General features: G+C 46.8%; 1 protein-coding gene across 10 annotated transcripts in view; it reads left to right on the top strand.

The window, feature by feature from the left end:
- The window catches only part of WDFY3 (WD repeat and FYVE domain containing 3), a 325,380-nt gene that overhangs the window by 112,029 nt on the left and 190,469 nt on the right, over positions 1-22,882 (top strand). For all 10 annotated transcript variants that reach the window (XM_067557105.1, XM_067557104.1, XM_067557103.1 and 7 more), the window contains 4 exons: positions 8,285-8,394; positions 16,928-17,089; positions 20,011-20,203; positions 22,351-22,537. In XM_067557105.1, coding sequence (XP_067413206.1) covers positions 8,285-8,394; positions 16,928-17,089; positions 20,011-20,203; positions 22,351-22,537 — 652 coding nt within the window. The remainder of the gene's footprint in view (positions 1-8,284; positions 8,395-16,927; positions 17,090-20,010; positions 20,204-22,350; positions 22,538-22,882) is intronic.

The following is a 22,882-nucleotide window of genomic DNA, read 5'->3' as shown; positions in this document are numbered from 1 at the left end:
CGTTGTCTCAGGGAGCAGCACCATAAAGACAAATGTAAGATATGCAAGGCCTTCAAGCCACGTACGCAGAAGGAGAGAGACACGCGCTTGAAGGCCATCCTGATGGAGTCTGCGCTCCAGTTGGACTCTGAACTGGCGAGATGCCCAAGCGTCTCCTCGGTGCAGAGCGCCCCACCGGCACCGCAGTCAACGCATCAACAACCTTCGGTGCCGAAAAAGAAGCAGCAGCAGGATGCCGCCCACAAGGACTCCCTCGTACCGCCTGTCCAGCCGGGGGTCAGTCAGGAGATGCCCCCAGCCATGTGTCGCGGAGAATACTCCGTCACCGGCATCTCTCTGACTCCTGGGGGTGGGGGAGCACCCCTGCAAGGGCCGTCGATGCTGGAGGTGTTTGCTGCGGCATGTGCCCTCATGGGCATGCCCACACCTCTGTCCTCCCCTCGACTGAGAGCTCAGGGACTGGTGTCTCGGGGTAAACCCTCGTTGGGTGGCCCCAGTGGATGGTTGAGACAGGAGTCCAGGTCTCCCCCCAGACGGGCGCGGAGGGTAGAGAGTGAGGGCTCCCCTCCCACTGAATCGTCGAGCTTCTCGGTGCCGTGGCACCGAGGGCGGTCTAGAGTTTCACGCATGAGGCGACGTTGCTACAGTTCCACCTTGTGCTGGGGTCGTAGTTCGGGATCTCGCACCCCACCACTGAGGCCAGTGCGGCACCGGTCCCAATCCCTGGCATGCAGCCTGGCGCGGATCCCGGCGCCTGCCGAGACCCACCATGCTTGGCACCGGTCCAGATCCCCGGCACGCAGCCTGGCATGCATCCCGGTGCCTGACGAGACCCGCCATGCTCGGCACCGATCCATATCCCCGGCACGCAGCCCGATGTGGATCCCAGCGCCTGAGACCAGACGTGCTTGGCACCAGTCCAGATCCCCTGCACGTAGCCTGGGGCGACTCCCGGCACTGGCAGAGACTCAACGGCACTGGTCCCGATCCCCAGGCCGTAGTCTAGCATGGATCCCGGTGCCAAAGGACTTGGCACCGACGGCGACTCCGGCACCGCACCACCTGCCGATCAAGGTCCTCGGAGTCGGAGCCGGCGCGGAGACGTCATGGCCGGCACTGCTCCCAGTCCCTGAGGGGCAAGCATCATCGCAAGACTTCAGCGTGGAGGCGGAGGTCGTATTCCACCTTCTCCAGCCGCTCGCTCCCCCGCTGCCACCTCAGGTGTCTGCACCGAGAATCCTCCTCATCGACATCGTCTCGGAGCAGGTCGTCAACAAGGGCTGGCCAGGACCATAAGCATCACAGGCATCAATCCAGCGGCTCGGAATCCCATGCCCAGCATCAGGAGGCTGCCCAGTTGGCACCGATGCCGGCACCGGCGTGGCCACAAGGGCCTTGGCAGTGGCTGTACTGGGGGCTTTGGGGGACTCAGGCGGGCCAGGGTACGGTCTCGGTCCACTCCTCAGTGGCCCAACCAGCACCCTCCCCCCCTCTGAGCCAGCCGGACAAGGGCCATTCCTCGGAGGAGGAATCGGACCCTGAGAAGGGTCCCTCCACGGGGCCCCTCCCACAATCCTCATCTTCCCCTGACGATGCAGCTGCCAGGGACCATAGGGCAACCCTGCCAGACTCCAAGACACACCAGGAACTTCTCAAGAGGGTGGCCAGCAATTTAAATTTGGAGCTCAAGGAGCTCTCTGAGGAGGAGGACCCCGTCTTTTGTGTGTCAGTGTCAGCAGGGCCATCTAGAGTCGACCTGCCTGTACACGAGTGGATTTTGAAGCTGGCCAAGGCCCTCTGGCAAACCCCTGCCTCGGTTGCCCCTATGTCGAAGGGCGCCGAAAGGAAGTGCCATGTTCCCGCGGAGGGGTTCGAATTTTTATACACCCACCCTGCTCCGGGGACTCTTGTGGTCAATGCCACCAACCAACGAGACAGGCAGGGGGTCCAGGGCAATATCCCCAAAAATAAAGACAACAAGAAACTAGACCTTTTCGGCCGCAAGGTCTATTATACGGGGGCCCTGCAACTGAGGATCGCTAGCCATCAGGCGCTCCTCGGCCAATATAATTTGAACCTCTGGTTCTCCTTACAGAGGTTCGCGCAGGCATTGCCAAAGGACCAAGGAGCGGACATCGCGGCGGTCCAGGACGAAGGTGCTACGGTGGCAGGGGCAGCCTTACAAACGGCCAGTGATGCAGCAGACGCCGCCAGCAGGGCCATGGCTTCAGCTATCGTGGTGTGGCGGTGTTCGTGGCTGCAGTCATCGGGATTATCTCAAGAGGTCTAGCAGTCCATCCAGGACCTGCCTTTCGATGGCTCTGGTCTCTTTTCGGACAAGACCAATGACAAACTGCACGCCCTAAAGAACTCAAGGGCTGCACTGAAATCATTAGGGTTGTACACCCCACAGGCCTCAAGGCATCAGTCTCGGCCTCAAGCCCAACACCAGCCCCAGCCCGCCTCTAGGCTGCCTCCCACACCCACTCAGCCCAGGAGGGTCGGGATAGGTACAGGGCGCCTAACCGACGCGACCGCTCGAGGTCCTTGGCAGGCCCCCAACAAGGCCCAGCCAAAGGATGGTGCTCCTGAGGATGGCACTTTTACTGTTCCCCTGGATCTGACCCTACCATTCACTCACAGACTCAGGCCTTACTACATCGCGTGACAAAACATCACCTCAGACCACTGGGTCCTCGGTGTAGTCCTCAGGGGCTACGTCCTTCAAGTCACGGCCTTTCCCCCGGACTCCCCTCCTACCCCATCCCTCTTCAGGGACCCCTCTCACGGGCAACTCCTCATACAGGAGGTGAACTCTCTCCTCATCCTTGGGGCTGTGGAAGCGGTTCCTCCACAGGAAAGGGGAAAGGAGCTCTTCTCACGATATTTCCTGATTCCCAAGGCAAAGGGGGGCCTCCGCCGTCTGAACAAATTCATCAGACGCCTCAGGTTCCATATGGTTTCCCTAGCCTCCACATTCCCGCTCTGGATCCAGGGGACTGGTACACTGTCCTCGACTTAAAGGACACATATTTCCAAATTACCATCCTTCCCGGTCACAGACATTTCCTCCGGTTTGTGATAGCTGGCTGCCACTACCAGTTCTCGGCCCTACCCTTTAGCCTCTCGTCCGCCCCCAGGGTGTTCACAAAGTGTATGGCAGCGGTGGCGGCACACCTGCACCGCAGAGGCATTCAGATCTTTCCCTACGTGGACGACTGACTGATCCGGGGCAAGTCCAGTGCCCACGTAAAGAACAGCCTGGAACTCACCTGCGTGACATGCATCAGACTGGGGCTGCTCATCAACGAGCAGAAGTCCACTCTCACCCCGGTGCAGCGCATAGAATTTATCGGGCCACCCTGGACGCCACCCAGGCCAGAGCCTTCCTCCCACAGCCTCGCTTTGAGGCAATGGCTGCCTTAATCGACAATCTCCACAGGTCCCCCACGACGACAGCCAGGCACTGTCTTCAGCTGTTGGGACACATGGCGGCCTGTACATATGTGATGAGGCTGGCTCACCTCAAGCTCAGACCTCTCCAGGCGTGGTTGGCCTCGGTGTATGCACCAGCCAGGCACTCTTTGAACAGAGTAGTCATGGTTCCCACTCAGGTACTGACCTCCCTAGACTGGTGGAGGGACCCAGGGGAGTACTGAGGGGAGTCCCCTTCAGAGACTTGGGTCCATCAGTAACCCTGGTTACGGATGCCTCGGATGTGGGCTGGGGGGCCCATATCAGCAGCGACCTTGGCACCCAGGGGCTCTGGTCGACAGAGGTGAGAGAGCGCCACATCAACGTCAGGGAGCTCAGGGCAGTCCGCCTGGCCTGCAAGGTGTTCCTCAGATTCCTGAGGGGCAGGATGGTGCAGGTCCTCATGAACAGCACAGCAGCCATGTTTTACATGAACAGGTAAGGGGGGGCGCGCTCCTCTGCCCTTTGCCAGGAGGCCATTCGACTTTGGAACTTTGCGGTGAGGCACGACTTCCACATATCTGTCTCTCACCTCCCAGGGGTCAGGAACGATGAGGCGGACCGCCTGACCGCCACGACTGGTCACTGCACCCAGAGATGGTGACTTCCATTTTCCGCAAGTGTGGTGTTTCCCAACTTCACCTGTTCGCGTCGTCCTGGAACAGTTTTTGCTCGCTCCGGCATCACGAACTGGGCTCCATCTCCGACGCGTTCCTCATAGACTGGACAGGGACCCTGATGTACACGTTTCCCCCACTTCCGCTGCTGCCCAAGGTCCTCTTGAAGATCAAAAGGGACAAAATGGACATCATTCTGATCGCCCCAGCCTGGCCGAGACAGCATTGGTTCAGCATGTTGCTGGACCTGTCCATCGCCACACCGCTGCCGCTCCCGAGGCATTACGACCAGCTCTCCCAGGACCGGGGTCGCCTTCTGCATCCGGAGCTAGACTTCCTCCACCTGACGGCATGGAGACTCTGTGGCTGAAGGAGGGAGAGAGAGCCTGCTCAGTGCAGGTCCAACAGGTTCTGCTAGGTAACAGAAAACCTTCCACTCAGGTGGTGTACCGGGCCAAGTGGAAGCGCTTTAGCTGTTGGGTGGAGTTCCGGGGTATCCTGCCGAATTGTTCGCCCATACAGGTGATTTTGGAGTACCTGCTTCATCTGAAGCTCCAGGGTCTAACATTGGCCTCCCTGAAGGTGCACCTGGTGGCCATCTCGGTCTTCCATCAGCCGATGGAAGAGAAGTCTTTATTTTCCCACCCTATGTCAGTCCGGTTCCTTAAAGGGGTGGAGAGGCTGTACTCGCAGGTCCACGACCCGGTGCCTCCCTGGGATTTGAACCTAGTCCTTGCTGCTCTGACGGGACCCCCTTTCAAGCCCATGGCTACATGCCCGCTGCTCGTCCTCTACTGGAAGGTAGCTTTCCTGGTGGCCATCACATCGGCTAGGAGGGTCTGCGAGATAAGAGCTTTGACCTCGGAGCCTCCCTATACCGTCTTTTATAAAGACAAGATGCGGCTGAGACCCCACCTGGCCTTCCTGCCTCAGGTGGTGCCCCAGTTTCATTATAACCAGGATATCTTCCTCCCCGTGTTCTTTCCTAAATCACACAGTTTGGAGGAGGAGCGGAGATGGCACTCACTGGACGTGAGACGAGCCCCGCTCTACTACGTGGAGTGGACGCAGCCGTTCCGGAAGTCGACACAGCTGTTCGTGGCAGTGGCGAACCGGATGAAGGGCTCCCCTGTCTCCACCCAACGCATCTCCGCATGGATCACCGTCTGCATTAGGACCTGCTACGAGCAGACGAAGGTGCCACTTCCAGGAGCTGTGTCAGCGCACTCAACCAGAGCCAGGCCTCATCTGCGGCCTTCCTGGGAGGAGTGCCCTGCAGGACATCTGCAAAGCAGCTACCTTGTCATCGGTCCACTATGCCATCATGCAGCAGGCGAGAGAGGACGCGGGCTTCAGCAGGGCCGTGCTGATGAGAGCAGCTCAACACTGACTCCTACCCACCTCCAAGGTATGGCTATTTAATCACTTATATTGGAATGGATATGAGCAATCACTCGAAGTAGAAAACAGGGTTACTTACCAGTAACTGTTGTTTTTTCGAGATGTGTTGCTCAGATCCATTCCACACCCACCCTCCGTCCCCGTTGTCTGAGTCGGCAGAAAGAAGGGATTGAGGTCCTGTATGGCCGGCCGTGCCTCATATACCGTGGCATGAGCACGGCACTCCAGGGGGCGCCTGAGCCGGCCCTACGGGGTGTGCTAAGGGGAAAAAAGTTCCGGGAACCAGTGCACTCACCTATATTAGAATGGATTTGAGCAACACATCTCGAAGAACAACAGTTACTGGTAAGTAACCCTGTTTTTCAAATGTAAGATAGGTTGCTCTGAAATCTGTATTGTGCCTTCTAAAATTGTTAGCCTAATTACCCTCATGTGTCTGCTCAACTGACTTTGGGTCCACAGTTTTGAGGGACTCAGGAGGACCCTCAAGCTGTTATAATTCAGAGCATGGAGATTGAACATACATAGAGCAGAATTGCAGAGTATAAAGGCACATTGTAAGTCATTTTCCCTTTTAACTTATTCTTTAAGCCTTGCTTTGTGCTGATGAATCTCACCCCAGAATTTGGCCTGTTGATTCCTCTTTCTGTCAAAGGAAGCAGTTGCTTCTAGTAGTGTGTGTACAGAAATTACAGGAAGGCTGTGAGCCAACAACTGGACTAATAGAATGCAGTAGCAGAACAAATGTGGGCACTTAATTCTTCTATTACCTTTTTAAATTCACCATGTCTCTTTGTTTATTTTAATTGGGGAGGTGAATATTAAATTGGGTTTGTCACACTTGCAGGAAAGATGGCTTCTCTGTGCACTAAGTGTGGAGAAAGCTGACAGTGGAGTGTTGGAAATCTGGAGAGAGTGGTTTATAAAAGACTAAATAAACTATCCAATTTGAAAGTATTTTACATCTTACCTTTATAATGCCCTATTACATGTTGGAGTTTAACATTTTATTAAGGCAAACATTTTATGGTTTTATGCACTTACTCATGTATCATTGTATTACTTATTGTTTTGTTGCTGTTTTAGTTTTAGTCCTCTTTATTAGAGGTGGGCTGAACCAAAATGACAGATCCAAATACCCTCTACTTTTGGAAGAGTTCATATCCATATCTGAATTTGTCTGCTTGGGACCTTTGTATGTTTTTCAGGAGTGCACTTCTGAAAAAATGATAAACAAAACCAAAACCTTAACCACCAAAAAAAAAAAAAAAAAAAAGGGCATCCATGATAACCAATGAGAGTGGGAGGATAGTAGCAAATTATAATGAATACAGAAGAAAAATTAATATAATTTCTTTTAATTCAATTTAATTTATTTAATTAATAGAATTTCACACTGTTATTTTGTAGCTTCTCCAGCAAATATAATGAAGGATAGCATTGGATGTTTATTGTGGTAATTTCTGCTGTGATGATCTGACTATGATCAGAATGTGAAATAATGGAGTTATTTTTTGAAAGTGAGACAAGGTGGGTGAGGGAGTGTCTTTTATTGGACCAATTTATGTTGGTGAGAGAGACAAGCTTTTGAGCTTATACAGAGCTCTTCGGGTCTGGGACACTTCTACTCAGGGCAGGTCTACACTTAAAACACCGCATCAGTGCAGCTGCAGCACTTAAGTGAAAGTGAAGATGCTCCTAGGCCAATGGGAAAGAGCTTTCCTGTCAGCATAGTTAGATCATGTCTCCACTAGTGATCTTACTGCAGCACAGTTGTACTGATGCACCTGTGCCGCTGTAACATTGCTTGTGTAGCCACTCTGCCAGCAGGAGAGTGTTCTCCTGTCAGCATAATAAAACCACATCCATGAGTGGCGGTAGCTATGTCAGCAGGAGAAGCTCTCCTGCCAACACAGCGCTGTGCACACTGCCACTTATGCTGATGAAACTTACGTTGTTTAGGGGGGTGTTTTTTCACAACCCTGAGCGACATAAGCTTTGCCAACATAAGTGGTAGAATAGTAATGGCCTAAATCCACCTCCCTGAGAGAGGAATGTCAACGCGAGAAGTTGTCCCATCAGCATAGTGCTGAAGGAAGGGTTAAGGTTGGCATAACTACATCGGTTGGGTGTGTCACTCCTGAGCAACATAGTGATACTGATGTAAATCAGAGTGTCACAGCTAAATACAAGGTGGAACAGATTGTTGAGCATAAGTAATTAACATATTTCAAGGGACCATTTGAGATAGTGTCCCATTAACATCTCTCCAATCAATGGGAGGAAAGGAAGATGGGTGGGGAGGGGACAAAACAGCAGTGGCGGGGTTGTTAGTGGGTTATAGATTGTTGTAATAAGCCGTAAATCCAGTGTCTCTATTCAGCCTGTGATTTTTAGTATCTAGTAGAATTTAAGCTCCCAGGCTTGTCTTTTGAAAGTGTTGTGCAGGTTTCCTCTGAAGATGAGGACTGATAGGTCAGATATTGAGTGACTTCTTTGTGAAAAATTTGTGATGTGGTGTTTTTTATCTCTTATCGTTTTTATTGTCTGTCCATAGAATGAAAATATTATCTATGTGTCATTGGTTTTGTGATGCATTTGTGGTGTACCTCATCCAGTGCATTAAATGCCCTAATAGCAGCTATGTGGATGCAACCGACAATCACTATGGTCTTGAATGAACTCTCACAGGAAAATGCAGATTTTAACTTAAATCCACTGTGGTATTTGAAGAATATCCACTTTCCGTGCTGCATTTGTTTACATAGTTGCCCTTGCTTTTTTTTCCATAGAGGCTGCAAGTCGTGCGATAGTCCAATTCCTGGAGATCAATCAGAGTGAAGAAGCCAGTAGAGGTTGGATGCTGCTCACTACAATTAATTTACTAGCTTCATCTGGACAGGTTAGTTCTTCATTAATATAATGAAAACCAAGGCAGGAATACCAAAATAAAGTTTTCAGGGTTGCAGTGTTTTTTGTTAAGTAGCACATGTGACAAAGGGCCATGGGAACATCCTACAATGCCCTATTTCCAAAGCTTACAGCTCAGAAAGTCCTTGTTATCTCCTTCCTATGCTGTGGTTTAATTTTATTATAGTGTCTCTATAGTGATGCTGTAGTTATGAGTGAAGTTGCATGAAAGAGAGTCCTCTGGGGCTGAAATTTTTTATGCTTTTTCTTAGCTCACAGTTAAAGTAATAAAACAAAAATTGCTTAAGAGAAATTTCATAGAGGCTAAAAAGGTGCTTTCTGCATCTTAAAATAATTTAAAAATTGGGTTAACTCAAAAAGGTTTTACTTTAGAAATAAAAACAGAACAAACCCTTGAAACCAGGTCTTAATATTGTTCTCTTTGGGAAGTAGACCAGGTTAAAGATAAAAATAACCGTGAAATACCATTTTTTATTTTCTGTTTATGCATCATTTTAAAATTAATCTTTCTTACTGTGAAAATTTTCCAATAGTTACTGAATAGATTATGAACAAATTTCAACCAATAAGGTGCTCATGAAGTGTTCGTTTTTCTGATAATTCTTTGTGGTCGTGCACGAATAATCCTCTAGAGGTCTGTTTAGACAGTTAACTTGCTGCAAGTGGAGTATAAGTCTATAGCACAATAACTGTCCATGTGGATACTGCTGCCGCACACTAAAAGCACTCTCATGCTTGAACTTGCTCATTGTTTCAAATGGGAGTAGGTCAAAGAGCAGTAACTTCTAGTGTGCAGCAACGGGGTCCATATGGACAGTTAGTGAGTGGCACACTAATATTCTGAGGATTTACACCCCAGCTTGCCATGCACTAACTCACCCTCTAATCAAGCCCTAAGTCATATGGTGGTGTTTATTCTCTATGACTGTAACCCCCTATTTAGACAATGCTATGTCGTGGGAGAGCTTCTCTTCAGGAGGTGGAGTAGTTAAGCTGACGGGAGAGAGCTTTCTCCCGTCAGCTTAGCGCGTCTTCATCAAAGTGCTACAGTGGCACAGCTGCATGCAGTGTTTGTAGTGTAGACCTGCCCTGAGACCATTAAAACAAGAGAAAATACATTTATGGTAAGATTAGTTTGGAAAAAAACATCTTTTGAAACCTTTGGAATTTGGGAATATTTTCACTAATAAATCAACAGTCTGAACACTCAGAAGCAATGAATAATTTGGCCCCATGAATAACAGTGTAGTGAACTCCCTGTGCTTACTAGGAAAAATATTTGCAAATCTTTTGTTATTTAATCAGCTATATAATAGGGAAAGTGTATTTTGAAAAATATTTTGGAAAAATATTAGCGATAATAGGAATATTTGAAAAGAATATAGTAACCTTTGATACCAAAGTATGATCTTACTGTGAGGATGAAAGGAAAGTCTGCATGGACATGCAGGAACCTAAGATATCCATAGCAGATATTAGTCTTTGAGATGCTGATGGCACCTTGACCAAATGCCCTTCCCCCTTATTCTTCTATATCCTTCCATACTCTTGAATTATGTATGATCATTAAATTTGTTATTTCTAAGTCAGGATATTTAAGGGCTATCTGCTTTAGGTATGCTGGTTCCTGCAGAGCATGTGGAATTTGATTTTGTCCCAAATAGATATCTTTGTAGGCTACTTGGAGCATCTTACAAGACACAGAATTTGGAAATAAATAGTACCCCATTTATTGGAGGCCACAGCTATGTAAAGAGATGGTGAAGCCAAAGGCAACCATGAGCTGTATTATTGAGACAGCTCTACTGACTGTCCTTCTAACACATTGAACAACTGGATGCAGTTTTCTCTCTGCTCCCTGGTTATCTGTTCATGTATCTTACCAAATCACCCCATCTACTCTGTTAATAATACCCGACTTCACCTCCCAACTTGTCCACTCTCTCCCAAATGTTTTCAAGTTTTCTTCCATGCTGTTCTGTATTCATGAAATGCCCTCACCAAACTAATCCATAAAGCCTTCCAATCCTATCCCACTTCTGTGATGACTGCAAGAAATACCCAACTGGGTGAGATCTAGGTTGAGGGCGTAAGGGAATTGCTGATTTTTACATTATTTTTAAAAGCTTTATAATTTGAAATCACTAAGATCCATCAAGCCAATATAAATGCATGTTTTTATCCTTTTTTGTCACCCATTCCCTCTTATTGTTTGTTACATTGTTCTCTTGTATTAAATTAGATTGTAAACTACTTGTGGTAGCGATTGTCTCCTCCTCTGTGTTTCTACTCTGCATAGTGCAATGGCTCTAATCCTAATTGGTGCTATTGTCATATGAATAATGAATGATACTTCTTCTTCGAGTGCTTGTTCATGTCCATTCCACTATAGGTGTGTGCACACCTCCGTGCACGGTTCCTGGAACTTTTTTCCCCCTAGCTGATCCCATAGGGCTGGCTCCAGCACTCCCTGGAGCCCCGCGCACATACCACAGAGTATGAGGCGCTGCCAGCCCTACATCCCCCTCAGTTCCTTCTTTCCGCCCGTGACCATTGCTGGAACTAGCCTTCCTCACAGCAAGTACTGTTCCCCTTGTTTGGACTTGTTTTGTACTTTGTGTTTAGTTTTAGTTAGTTAAGTAGTTGTTAAGCGTAATGAGAGATAAGGCAGTCCCTGCTGGGACTTTGAGCAGCTGGGCCATGCCCCAGTCGCCAGGCTTCAAGCTGTGTGCCTCCTGTGAGAAGGCCTTCCTACTCAGCGACCTCCACGACAGTTGTCTTAAGTGCTTGGGGGAAGCCCACAGGAAGGATAAGTGTAAAATCTGCAAGGCTTTCAAACCAAAGACTCAAAAGGATCAGTAAATCCAGTTGAAAGCCCTGCTGATGGAGGCAGCACTCCGCCCGGTGTTCAAGCCAACCCGCTCCGCCTCTGTACCGAGTGTGGCATTGATACAGAGTGCACTATTGGCACCATCTGTGACTCGGCACCGTACAACTTCATTGGTACCGAAGAAGAAGAGGCAGCAGCACGCGGAGCGCGGACAGTCCCCTGCGCCGTCGGTACGGGTGGGGTCAAGTGCGAAGATGCACCGAACTCGACCGCTCAAGATCCTTTCTCCAGTGCCTGAATCCCCAGTCAGGGAGCCTCCCCAACTCCTAGGAGTGGGAGAGTGCCCCTGCCAATGCTGTCGACACTGGAGGCTTTTCAGGCGGCAAGAGCCTTGTTGACCTTGCCTACGCCCCCCCGACCTCCCTCTGCCGAGGGAGAAGGGGCCAGTGTCACGGGAAATGTGCGTTGGGTGCCCCTGAATGGTGGAGGAGATCTCCTGTATGGGGAGGAAGATCTCCCGTCAGACGGTCACTTAAGGTAGAGCAGAACCACTCCCCACAGTTGTTGGGCGAGTTGACACCCCCTATTAAGGTGCCAAAGCCCATGGTGCAGTTAGCCCTAGGCTGGCCACAAGGACAGTGGCCACCCCAATGGCCTTATTATGGACCTGGGCCCCAATCCATTAAATCATCGGGGTGGAGTCCGTGTCTTCTGTACAGGAGAAGGCCCATCAGCATCATTCCTCGGACAAGGAGTCGGACTCCCAGGAGGGAACCTCCGTGGGTACAACCTTTTGCCAGGAGGTGTTACACGTGCAGGCTGTACCACTGCAATCCTCCTCCTCCTCACTTGACGAGGCAATCTCCCAGGACCACTCTGCACTACTGGACGATTTCAGGGCGCACCAGGAGCTGCTGAAGAGGGTTACCTCCAATTTGGGACTGGAGGTGGAGGAGCTAAAAGAGGCCGCAGATAGCCTCTTTAATGTGCTGACAGCGGCTGCCTCAGCTCGAGTGGCCCTCCCAGTCCACGGAGGGGTTGTTAAGATCATGCAGGCCCTGTGGCAAACCCCTTCCTCGGTTGCCCCGATGTCAAAGGCGGCTGAGAAGAAATATTATGTCCCGGCCAAAGGATTTGAGTATTCACGCACTCTGCCCCGGGAACCCTGGTGGTAGATGCTGCGAAGGCAGGGTCAACCAGGGTCGACTCCCAAGAACAAGGACAATAAGAAGCTGGACTTGTTTGGGACAAAGATTTATTCATCGGCAAGCCTTCAGTTTAGGATTGCCAACCATCAGGCTCTTCTGGGCATGTATAATTTCAACCTGTGGGACTCCCTCAGATAGTTTGATTAGGTCTTGCCCCAGGACCAGGCCGCAGACTTTCACACTATCGTGGAGGATGGGACCGCGGTAGCTAGAGCAGTGCTCCAGACGTCCTGGGATGCTGCTGACTCGGGAGACAGGGCTATAGTCTCCATTTGTATGCGAAGGTACTTGTGACTGCAGTACTCAGGGCTGTCCCAGGAGGTGCAGAAGTCCATTCAGGACTTCCCCTTTGATGGGTCGGCTTCATTTTCAGACCACATTGATGCAAAGTTGCACGGTCTGAAGGACTCCCGGGCCACATTTCGCTCCCTGGGTCTTTACATGCCCCAGTTTTCTAGGTATCAGTCATTCCTCTGGGCCTCAGCCCAGACCTTTCCAGCCCTATAGACAATGGGACAGAAGTAGGGGGTTTGAAACAGGGAATCAGCTCCCTAGCTCATCCTCAGCTCCCCAGCAAGTGACCCCTAGGAGGGGGGGCAATTTTGACGGTGCGTCCGAGGGTGGCATCCCGACTGCTCTTCTGGATCCATCCTGCCCCTTCCTAAACAGGCTAAGATCCTTCTACCCTGAATGGGCCAAAATCACTTCAAACCTTTGGGTCTTGGGGATAGTGTTGGGGGGCTATCCCCTGCAGTTTACGTCTACATCCCCCAACATCCATCCTCCTCCGTCCCTCTACAGGGACCTCTCTCACGAGCAATTCCTCTTACGGGAGGTGGACACCCTCCTCAGTCTCAGAGTAGTGGAAACAGTTCCTCAATGCAGAAGGGGGAAAGGTTTCTATTTGAGGTACTTCCTCATCCCCAAGGCGAAAGGGGGTCTGAGACCCATATTAGACCTGCGTCATCTAAACAAATATGTCAAAAGACTCAAATTTTTTCACATGGACTCCCTAGCTTCCACAATCCCTTCCCTGGATCAAGGAGACTGATATGCTGCCCTCGATCTCAGGGATGCATACTTTCATGTATCTATCCTCCCCAGCCACAGGCCACTTAATGGTGACTGGCTCCCACTACCAGTTTACAGCCCTGCCCTTTGGCCTATTGTTGGCTCCGAGGGTGTTCACTAAGTGCATGGCGGTAGTGGCTGCCCACCTGAGACGAAAGGGTGTGCAGATTTTTCCTTACCTGGACGATTGGTTGATATGGGGAAGGTTCAGGTCCCAAATGCAGGACAGCGTGACCCTCACTTTCTCCATGTACCGCAGGCTGGGGCTAATCATAAACGAACAGAAGTCCACATTAACCCCAGTGCAAAGAATAGAGGTTCATTGGAGCTACCCTGGACACTTCCCAGGCCAGAGCCTTCCTGTCTCAGCCGCGTTTCAAGGCAATGGTCTCTCTCAGCTCCCAGCTGCACCAATGCCCCACGAGAACAGCCAGTCACTGCCATGGCCGCCTGCATGTATGTAGTGAGACTCGCTTCCCTGAGACTCAGACCACTTCAGGCATGGTTAGCCACAGTATATGCTCTGATCACACACGCACTGGACCGTGTGGTCACAGTTCCCCTGCCCGTTCTAGCCTCCCTAGACTGGTGGTGGAGTCCCTGGGCAATGCTGAAAGGCATTCCATTCGAGGAATTGATCCCGTCAGTCACCCTAATTTCCCACACTTCGGACGTAGGTTGGGGGGTTCCACATCAGCACCAACCTAGGCTCTCGGGGTCTGGTCGAGGGAGGAGTGGCACCTGCACATCAGTGTGAAGAAGCTGAGGGCCATTCGCCTAGCATGCAAGGTGTTCCTCTGATTCCTGACAGGCAGGTTGGTGCAGGTGCTGACGGACAACACCGCATCCATGTTCTACATAAACAGGCAGGGGGGAGCGTGCTCCTCAGCCCTCTACGATCAAAGCTCTCTGTCTGTGGGGCTTTGCCATGAGGCACGATTTCCACTTGATGGCCTCTCATCGCGATGAACGATGAAGTGAATCGCCTCAGCAGGTGGTTTCTATCCCGCCATGACAGGTCGCTACGCTCAGAGGTGGCGTCTATGATCTTCCAGAAGCTGGGCATTCCCCAAGTGGACCTATTGGCGTCAGCCTGGAACATGAAGTGTCCTGCTCTCTCCAGGGTCAAGAGGCCGCATCAATTTCTGACACGTTCTTCATAGACTGGACGGGAAATCTCGTGTACATGTTCCCACCCATTCCGCTCCTGCTCAAGGTCCTGCTGAAAATCACGGGGGACAGAGCAGATGTTATACTGATCGCTCCAGCCTAGCCAAGGCAGCACTGGTTCAGCATGCTGTTGGACCTTTCGATCGCCCCACCTCTGGAGCTCCCGAGGTGACACAACCCTTTATCCCAGGACCATGATTGCCTGTTGCACCCGTACCTGGACTCCCTGCACTTCACGGCCTGGAGGCTCTCTGGCTGATGGAGGGAGAGAAAGCCAGCTCCATGCAGGTGCAGCAAATCCTGCTTGGCAGCAGGAAGCCTTCTACACAGGTTGTGTATCAGGCTAAGTGGAAATGGTTTACCTCTTGGGCGGAGTCCCGGGACATTCTACCCAACCTCCCGCCTCTGCAGGCGATCCTGGAGTACCTGCTCCAGCTAAAGCTCCAGGGTCTGCCACTGGCCTCATTGAAAGTTCACCTGGCAGCCATTCTGGCCTTCCATCAGCCACTAGAGGGCAGATCACTGTTCTCCCATCCCATGTCGATCAGGTTCCTCAAGGGGGTGGACAGGCTTTGTCCACAGGTCTGTGACCTGGTGCCTCCCAGGGATCTCAACCTGGTCCTCTCGAGACACACAGGGCCCCCCCTTTGTGCCCATGGCTTCATGCCCCCTGCTCGTGCTTTTATGGAAGGTAGCCTTCCTGGTGGCCATTACATCAGTTAGGAGGGTCTCAGAGATTAGGGCATTGACCTCTGAGCCCCCTTATACAGTGTTCTTTAAGGATAAGGTTCAATTGAGGCCGCATCTGGCCTTCCTGCCCAAGGTGGTTTCCCAATTTCATTGTAATCAGGATATTTTTCTCCCCACGTTTTTTCCCAAACCTCATGGTTCGGAGGAGGAGAGGAGATGGCACTCGCTGGACGTGAGACGAGTCCTGGCTGTAGCCTATAAAACTATCCTGCTTGCTTGCATTCTATAGGGATATATCTTTTCTTATAAGATTTAAGTATGATTGTGTGATTATAATAGAGTGATATATTTTATTTGTGTTGTAACGCAAGGTAACATACAGGCCATATCCTGTGTAACAGCTACGTAATCATCATACACACATTCGGGAATAAGTGTTCAAAATATAGTATAAACAAGACATATATGGTATAAATAATTAAGCAAGATAAGTAGATTTCCTCAGGACCTTTGACCTAGATGTTGAAAGGGGTGATGTCAGGTATTAACCAATACATCATAAGACTCGGGACCCTTTCCCTGTCAGAAAAACAAATATACCACAAAACCCACAGAGGGTCAAAAGGGCAAAGGTGAGATCATGGAAACTTCTGATAAGTGATGAGGATATCTCATTAATATACATGAACCTGCCAGCCTATGACATGTGGGTACTCCACTATTCTGGGGGTAGGAATCTAAGTATGGACTTAGAAGGAGGACCCATATTCTCAGAGTATAAGAATGGAAAGATCGTGCTATTTGGGGCGATCGTCATCTATTCCTGCTTGAAGCTTCTTTACTCTTAGCTCTCTGCATTGCCTCCTCCACCCCCCACTCTGACCCACCTCCAAAGGTATTGCTTGTTAGTCACCTATAGTGGAATGGACATGAGCAAGCACTCGAAGAAGAAAACAAGGTTACTTACCAGTAACTGCTGTTCTTTGAGATGTGTTGCTCATGTCCATTCCACAACCCATCCCCCATCCCCACTGCTGGAGTTGGCAGAAAGAAGGGACTGAGGGGACGTAGGGCCGGCATGTGCATGGGGCTCCAGGGGTACTGGAGCTGGCCGTACGGGATCAGCTAAGGGGGAAAAAGTTCTAGGAATCACGCACGGAGGTGTGCACACCCCTATAATGGAATGGACATGAGCAACACATCTCGAAGAACAGCAGTTACTGGTAAATAATCTTGTTTTTTATTACTGTTGATATATTTAGACCTTTCTCTGAGTGTAGTCTTGTTTTTCTCTCTTTTTACCCCTGTTTTGTAAGTGTTAAAGAACACATGATTCATCAATACTGCAGTTTGGACACTTGTTAAATTTATAGGAAGGAAAAGGTAAATGTTTTATGCAAGTTTCTGTCTGTGTGACTTTAATTAAAAGCAATAATTTATATAACTAAATCATTCTTTCAAAGAAAACTATGCTGTATTTTGAAAATTCACTGTTACAATATGGTGAAATGTTAATGGCTTTTCTTCTTTTTCAGAAAACAGTGGACTGCATGACTACAATGTCAGTGCCTTCCACGCTTGTTAAATGTCTATATCTGTTTTTTGACCTTCCACATGTGCCTGAGGTAGTTGGAGGAGCGCAGAATGAGCTACCTCTAGCAGAGCGCCGAGCATTACTACAGAAAGTCTTTGTACAGGTAAGAAAGACAATACAGGTATTGAAGTTGTAGATACAGATTTTTCTCTTTAAAAAAATTAGAAAAAGTGGAGAGGGGAGAATTTATTAGATGAGGATCTCCAGAAATTGCTGTTTTTCTGGGCCAGTGGCCCTTTGAAGATTTTTTTTTCTCTGTTTCTTAACAGAGACAAGTGTTTGTTACCAAGATGAATTTCTCTACCAGCAGAGTTGAGATTGAGTACTTTTTTTCTCAGAAAATATTTTGTCCTCATAAATAAGTTTACCAGTTATACGGGGTTTCTTAAGAGCGATGACATGCAGACCACTTTATTCTTTCCCCCAATTCTTTGCCACCTTTGATGTCTTTAGTCATCGTGACAGTGATTTGAGTAAGTATGGTAAAAATCAGCAGCACTGGTTATTAATTAGTGGACGAATTAAAAACATGACACCTTTATTTCAAATAGGGAAATAAATCACCTTCATGTGACAGGAAAGGGAAAAGTCATTATTGTGGCTTCCCTGAAGGAATTAATTTAAGACCTTTTCAACAGAACAGAATGAATCCATAAATGTATTGTAGTTTAGTCTATGTACTTGACCTGGAATTTAACTTCACCACTTGAATAACTGAATAAATTAAATCATAAGAATAAATAAATAAATATGGATGTTACAATTATCTTTACTCTGTTTCTCAGTGGAAAAAAGAGTGCAGACAGAATATTTTTTACCTTAGAAAGGATTGTAATTGATAGTTTATAATCAGATGCTGAATAGACAATTATATGTCAGTTGATATAAACCTATTTATGCTAGTTCCAGTGTTCTTTTGTGCAAGGTGCTGTGCTCCCTCAACTCTTTTTGGCACACAGTGCCATTTAGGATTGGGTCTATTATGGGTTTAAAGATCTTACTAGATACATTAAACACAGTACATCTTTACTGGTAATACATTTGAATAATTTAAAATGCTGTAGAGTTGCACTTAATGACACATAATGTTCCTGGAATATCAACTTTTTGGTGTGCTGTTCTTTCTGTATGACACTTTGAATTAAAGGAAGAAATCCTAGAGAGGCAGAGTTCTGTACCTATGGAAGTATGAAAGAGAAAACTGACAGATCTTTTCAAATCTTAGCCTTTGTCAGTCTGTAAATACATAAATATCTTTGAGATATAGTAAACCATTGTGGTGGGAGACAGCATCTCAGGAGTGTTATATCTTTTGACAGAATAATGTCCTTTTCTTTAATAATAGATCATTCTTATTCTTTCATCTGGTAGGCTTTGGTTATTATAGACTTATGTGTAACATCATTCTGCCAGCGCCTATCTTTGTTTGAGCATAGTGGACATTATACCCATGTGTTTAACACCATGCTGTAATTGAGAGTTTACACTTGACAAAACTAAAGTCTTGTGTGTTTCATGAATCCTGGAAACTCAGAGCAATTCCTATTCCTTACTCAAGAGACTACAATTAAAAACAAGTGAAGGTTCTTTGAGTGTGGTACTCATTACTAAAAATCAATATGTTGATTGAATTTAGATTTATTCTTCCTCCAAAAAAGAATGTACCTTACTTGTCTGTAGACTTACTGTTTTGAGTTCATTTTCTTTTGGCTTCTTTTTCTTTCACTTTGATCAGTCCATGTATCTTATGTTGGTAAGAAAATTTAATAAACCATTCATTTGACCAAAATAACCTGTATGCTTCTAAGCAAAATGCACACCCAAGGTACTATTTGCATGTTGTACTTTTTTTTTTTCCCTGAGATTTCTTCACCATTCTGTCAAAGCTAGATGTTGATATAATTATTCAACATTTATATTGTTGCACTGCCTAGAGGTGTCAGCCAACTCAGGACCCCATTGTACTAGGCACTGTACAAACATAGGTATGTCTTCAATGCAGAGTTAGCCTGGGATCTTATTTGGGTGTTGCCCAACCTCTCTCCAGTCCATAATTAAAAAGCTCTTTCCTGAATTGAAGTGGTACTTTCAGTCCAGACTAGCTGGCAGGACTGGGGTATGGGTTCGAGCCTGGGTTCTGTGTTCACTTGAGCTGGTAATCTATCCACTTTGCAGTGAGAACGCAGGCTTACATCACTCAAGTGCTGATAATCCTCCAATGCCTTCCCATAATTCACCCTATGTGCCCAGAAGAACAGACACGTTCTCTCACAGTTTACTGGGAAAGAACTGTAGAGCAGTTCAGTTTACTGCAGCACTAAAGAACCATGGGATATGCTCCCAGAAGTCCTAGTAACACACACAAGGCAGCATAGCAACTTGGGTAGGGCTTTGCAATGGGGCTGCTCACTCCTGGGCAAGGCTAACTCAAGTGCTCAGCTCTGGGTCCTGATTACCCAGGCAAACTCTGCATTGAAGACATAACTATAGTAAATGACCTTCCCTGCCCCAGTGTTTTGTCTGCTTTTCATTTGGCCAAAGAGGTATGGATGTTGCTTCCTTCCCAGCCAATCAGTGCTCTTCATGCATTAGAGTGGTCTGCTTGTTAATACGTGTACCCCTGTTGCAAGAGTTGAACATGTAGTCTCTGGTAGACAGCGTATAAATGGAGCAAATTTAGTACTCAAATTCTGATTCTCATGTGGCAGCATAATACACAAGTAGTCTACTAGTATAGCCCTTTTCATTAAATTTTAATGAGCCCGAGGGGTGGAATAACCATGAACATTTAAAGACCTAATTTTACTGTAATTTAACATGGATTAAGGTAATCCGGTCTATTCAGGACACAATATGCAAGGGAAAAACTGCACATTACTTTCCTAATGAGTAACAGTTCTAATTGAATTTTTTTGTGTGTGTGTGTTATCAGTCTGTGCAAAAGTACCAATGAGCAGAGTTCTGATGTTAAATATTTAACTGTTCCTGTGCTATTTTAATTATTTGAATGCCTTATTGTTTCAGATCCTAGGAAAATTGTGCAGTTTTGTGTCTCCTGCAGAAGAACTGGCTCAGAAGGATGATCTCCAGCTTTTATTCAGTGCAATAACCTCATGGTGCCCTCCCTATAATCTGCCTTGGAGGAAGAGTGCAGGGGAAGTGCTAATGACCATATCGCGTCATGGCCTTAGTGTCAATGTAGTGAAATACATTCATGGTGTGTACCTTATACAGATAATGTTTTTACTCCTTTGTTCCAGTTTCTGTATTACTGTCTTCATCCTGTAGTTTTCTTATATACAGTGTAACAAAAACTAAAGTACTTTGGGAGGTTTAAGAGTATTTGTAAAATAATGTAATCAGAATTGTTCTGCTGTAAATTTGTTTTTCCACGCTTCAGTTTAATGTAGAGCTGGAGCATAGGTTCTCAAATGTTTTCACAGTGTGGAACATGTTAGTAAAGAAGGTGTCTCATGGACATCTTCCTATTTACATAACATGCCTGGGGCAACTATACTAACTGTTGACATTGAAAAGTAATATTAAGACGCCATTTATGATGATTGTAACTTGTGCTTGTGGCAATAATTTCTGAAGAGTGGCTCCTATTTCTCTCCTGCTCTTTGAGGTAGCAGTAGCCCCTTGTGGAGGCAGGCAGGCTAGCTGTTCCTCATTTCCACCTGCGTGTACAGGCACTCTGCTTTTCAATAAAGTCCCTGAACATTTGTGAAAGCAGCTGGACACAAGGAATTGGAACCACAGGCCCTGTCTAAACCATCAGAGATCCATGAAAGCTGTTTCTGTAGGGTAACAGTGCACTATTTTAAAACAACCAACCAACAAACATGGAATATTCAGATACATCCAGTTAATCAGGCAAAATTGTTCCATCCTGTCTTTTTAGCATTGTGTGAGATAAGCTTCACAAATAATAACTCGGTTGCACATGGAAGTATGACTTCTGCAGATGGCTCAATTGCCCAAGTAGTGATTTCCACAGTTTGCACACCATTTTCACAGTATCCCTAATGGATCTTCAAAAGACAGTGTTTGTAGGCCATCACAAACAGATAAAGAATTTGCCAGACCTAGCCATAAAAATGCTTTACCCTGTAACTGGAATAACATTCATCACAGCTGCAGTGTAGACATACCCTCCTAGGAAGATATTCTGAATTTCCCAGGTGATGTGGAGCTAAGAAATACAGCCTGGGCTAATTGATGAAAAGCTCTTTGAATCAAGAATGCATGCATAAATCTACCCACAGATCTGGGGCAGGTGGTGTTCGAATTTTGTCCACATGACAAGTGAATATGGATCCATAATAGCTAAATCTATGTCATTGCAGGATAGGAGCTGAAATAAGATTTACTGCCTTGTTTGTGGCCAAGGACCACGTAGAAGATGCAGCCACACTATTTCTTTACCAGAATAGGGATATGAAAGAAGACACAGGGTACTATATCTAAGCATATTGCAAGAGACCACACAAAGGGTTTTCTCTGAAGTCAGTAAAATATTAGACAATGGTGTTTTAACAACCTAGAGGCAGAAAGATATTTTACAATTGATTTGTTTTAATTTGTCAGGGATTTTTCCTTTGATTTTTTTTAACTCCCAGAATAGTAAATTTAATCTTTCCTTTATTTTCATTATTTTAAAAATTAAAGCGCAAATAAATTAAATGTATGCTGGGCCCCTTCTGGAATTAGCTACTGGGATTAAGTGTGTAATGGTTATCAACATGTTCAATATTGAACCTCCTGATTATTAGACTTTTACTCTATAAAGAGACTGCTTTCTTGGACATTTTGACAGCTTTGATAAACACTATATGCAGCTATTAAACATTTTAAAGGGACTTCATTAAAAGTCAGACTTCTCTTTGAAATTATCTTCTGTGTTGTAATACCTAAAATTATTATAACCAAAAGAGATTCCAGTGAAAAATCAACTGCTCTATTTTCAATCAATTTACATTTATGCATTTGACAGTGTAGTGTATAGGCAATTTCACTTTTTCTTCTGTAGAGTCTGTCAGTTAGGTCTTTCATACAACAACAGGAGGGAGAAAAATATTTACATTTAAAAAAAAAAAATAAAATGTGATGGTAAGACAAAAGTGTGCAGGGACAGCGGGTTGGCAGAAGGGGAGAGTGAACAGAACTGGAGTTTAGGTGTACGCTGAAGCCACTTCTGAAATTGACTAGATTTCAAGCTCAGTGTCCCTTACTGTAATTATTTATTACCACACAATATTGTAACTTCTTCTTGATTCCTGAGTATATTTTAATAATCAGAAATGATGCTTTTAAATATGTATAATGATGGAGAAAAAATGTTTCTTAATTGTGTTCTTGCAGAAAAAGAATGTTTGTCCACCTGTGTTCAGAACATGCAACAATCTGATGACCTGTCTCCCTTAGAAATAGTTGAGATGTTTGCTGGACTTTCTTGCTTTCTTAAAGATTCCAGTGATGTATCACAAACACTGTTGGATGATTTTAGGATATGGCAAGGATATAACTTCCTCTGTGATCTCTTGCTCAGGTAAGCAAATATTTTTATCAACAGATTGTGTAACAGGTGGTGAGTATGTTAATATACCTGAACACATTTTTAAATCAAACAAAATACAGTGGGGATATTGTTAATGATCAGGATATTCAGAATGGGGATAATGATACTGACACCCTGATGGGAGAATGTCAGAGTGCACTACAGAATTTTTAGTGTTCTGTCACAATGCTCACACGGGACATTACTACACAACAAGCTACTGTGCTGTAGATGCACCCTGTGGCTTGGCACACACTAACATCCCATGTAGACAAGCCTTTAATTATAAGCTGTTGTTATGTATATGTTAAAATCTTTGCCAAGAAGTTTGGACAA

This window comes from Emydura macquarii, unplaced genomic scaffold (assembly GCF_026122565.2).
Source record: "Emydura macquarii macquarii isolate MOO-44397 ecotype Brisbane River unplaced genomic scaffold, CSIRO-AGI_Emac_v2 contig_1790, whole genome shotgun sequence".
NCBI lineage: Eukaryota > Metazoa > Chordata > Testudines > Chelidae > Emydura > Emydura macquarii.
This window is presented reverse-complemented; position numbering and strand designations above follow the sequence as displayed.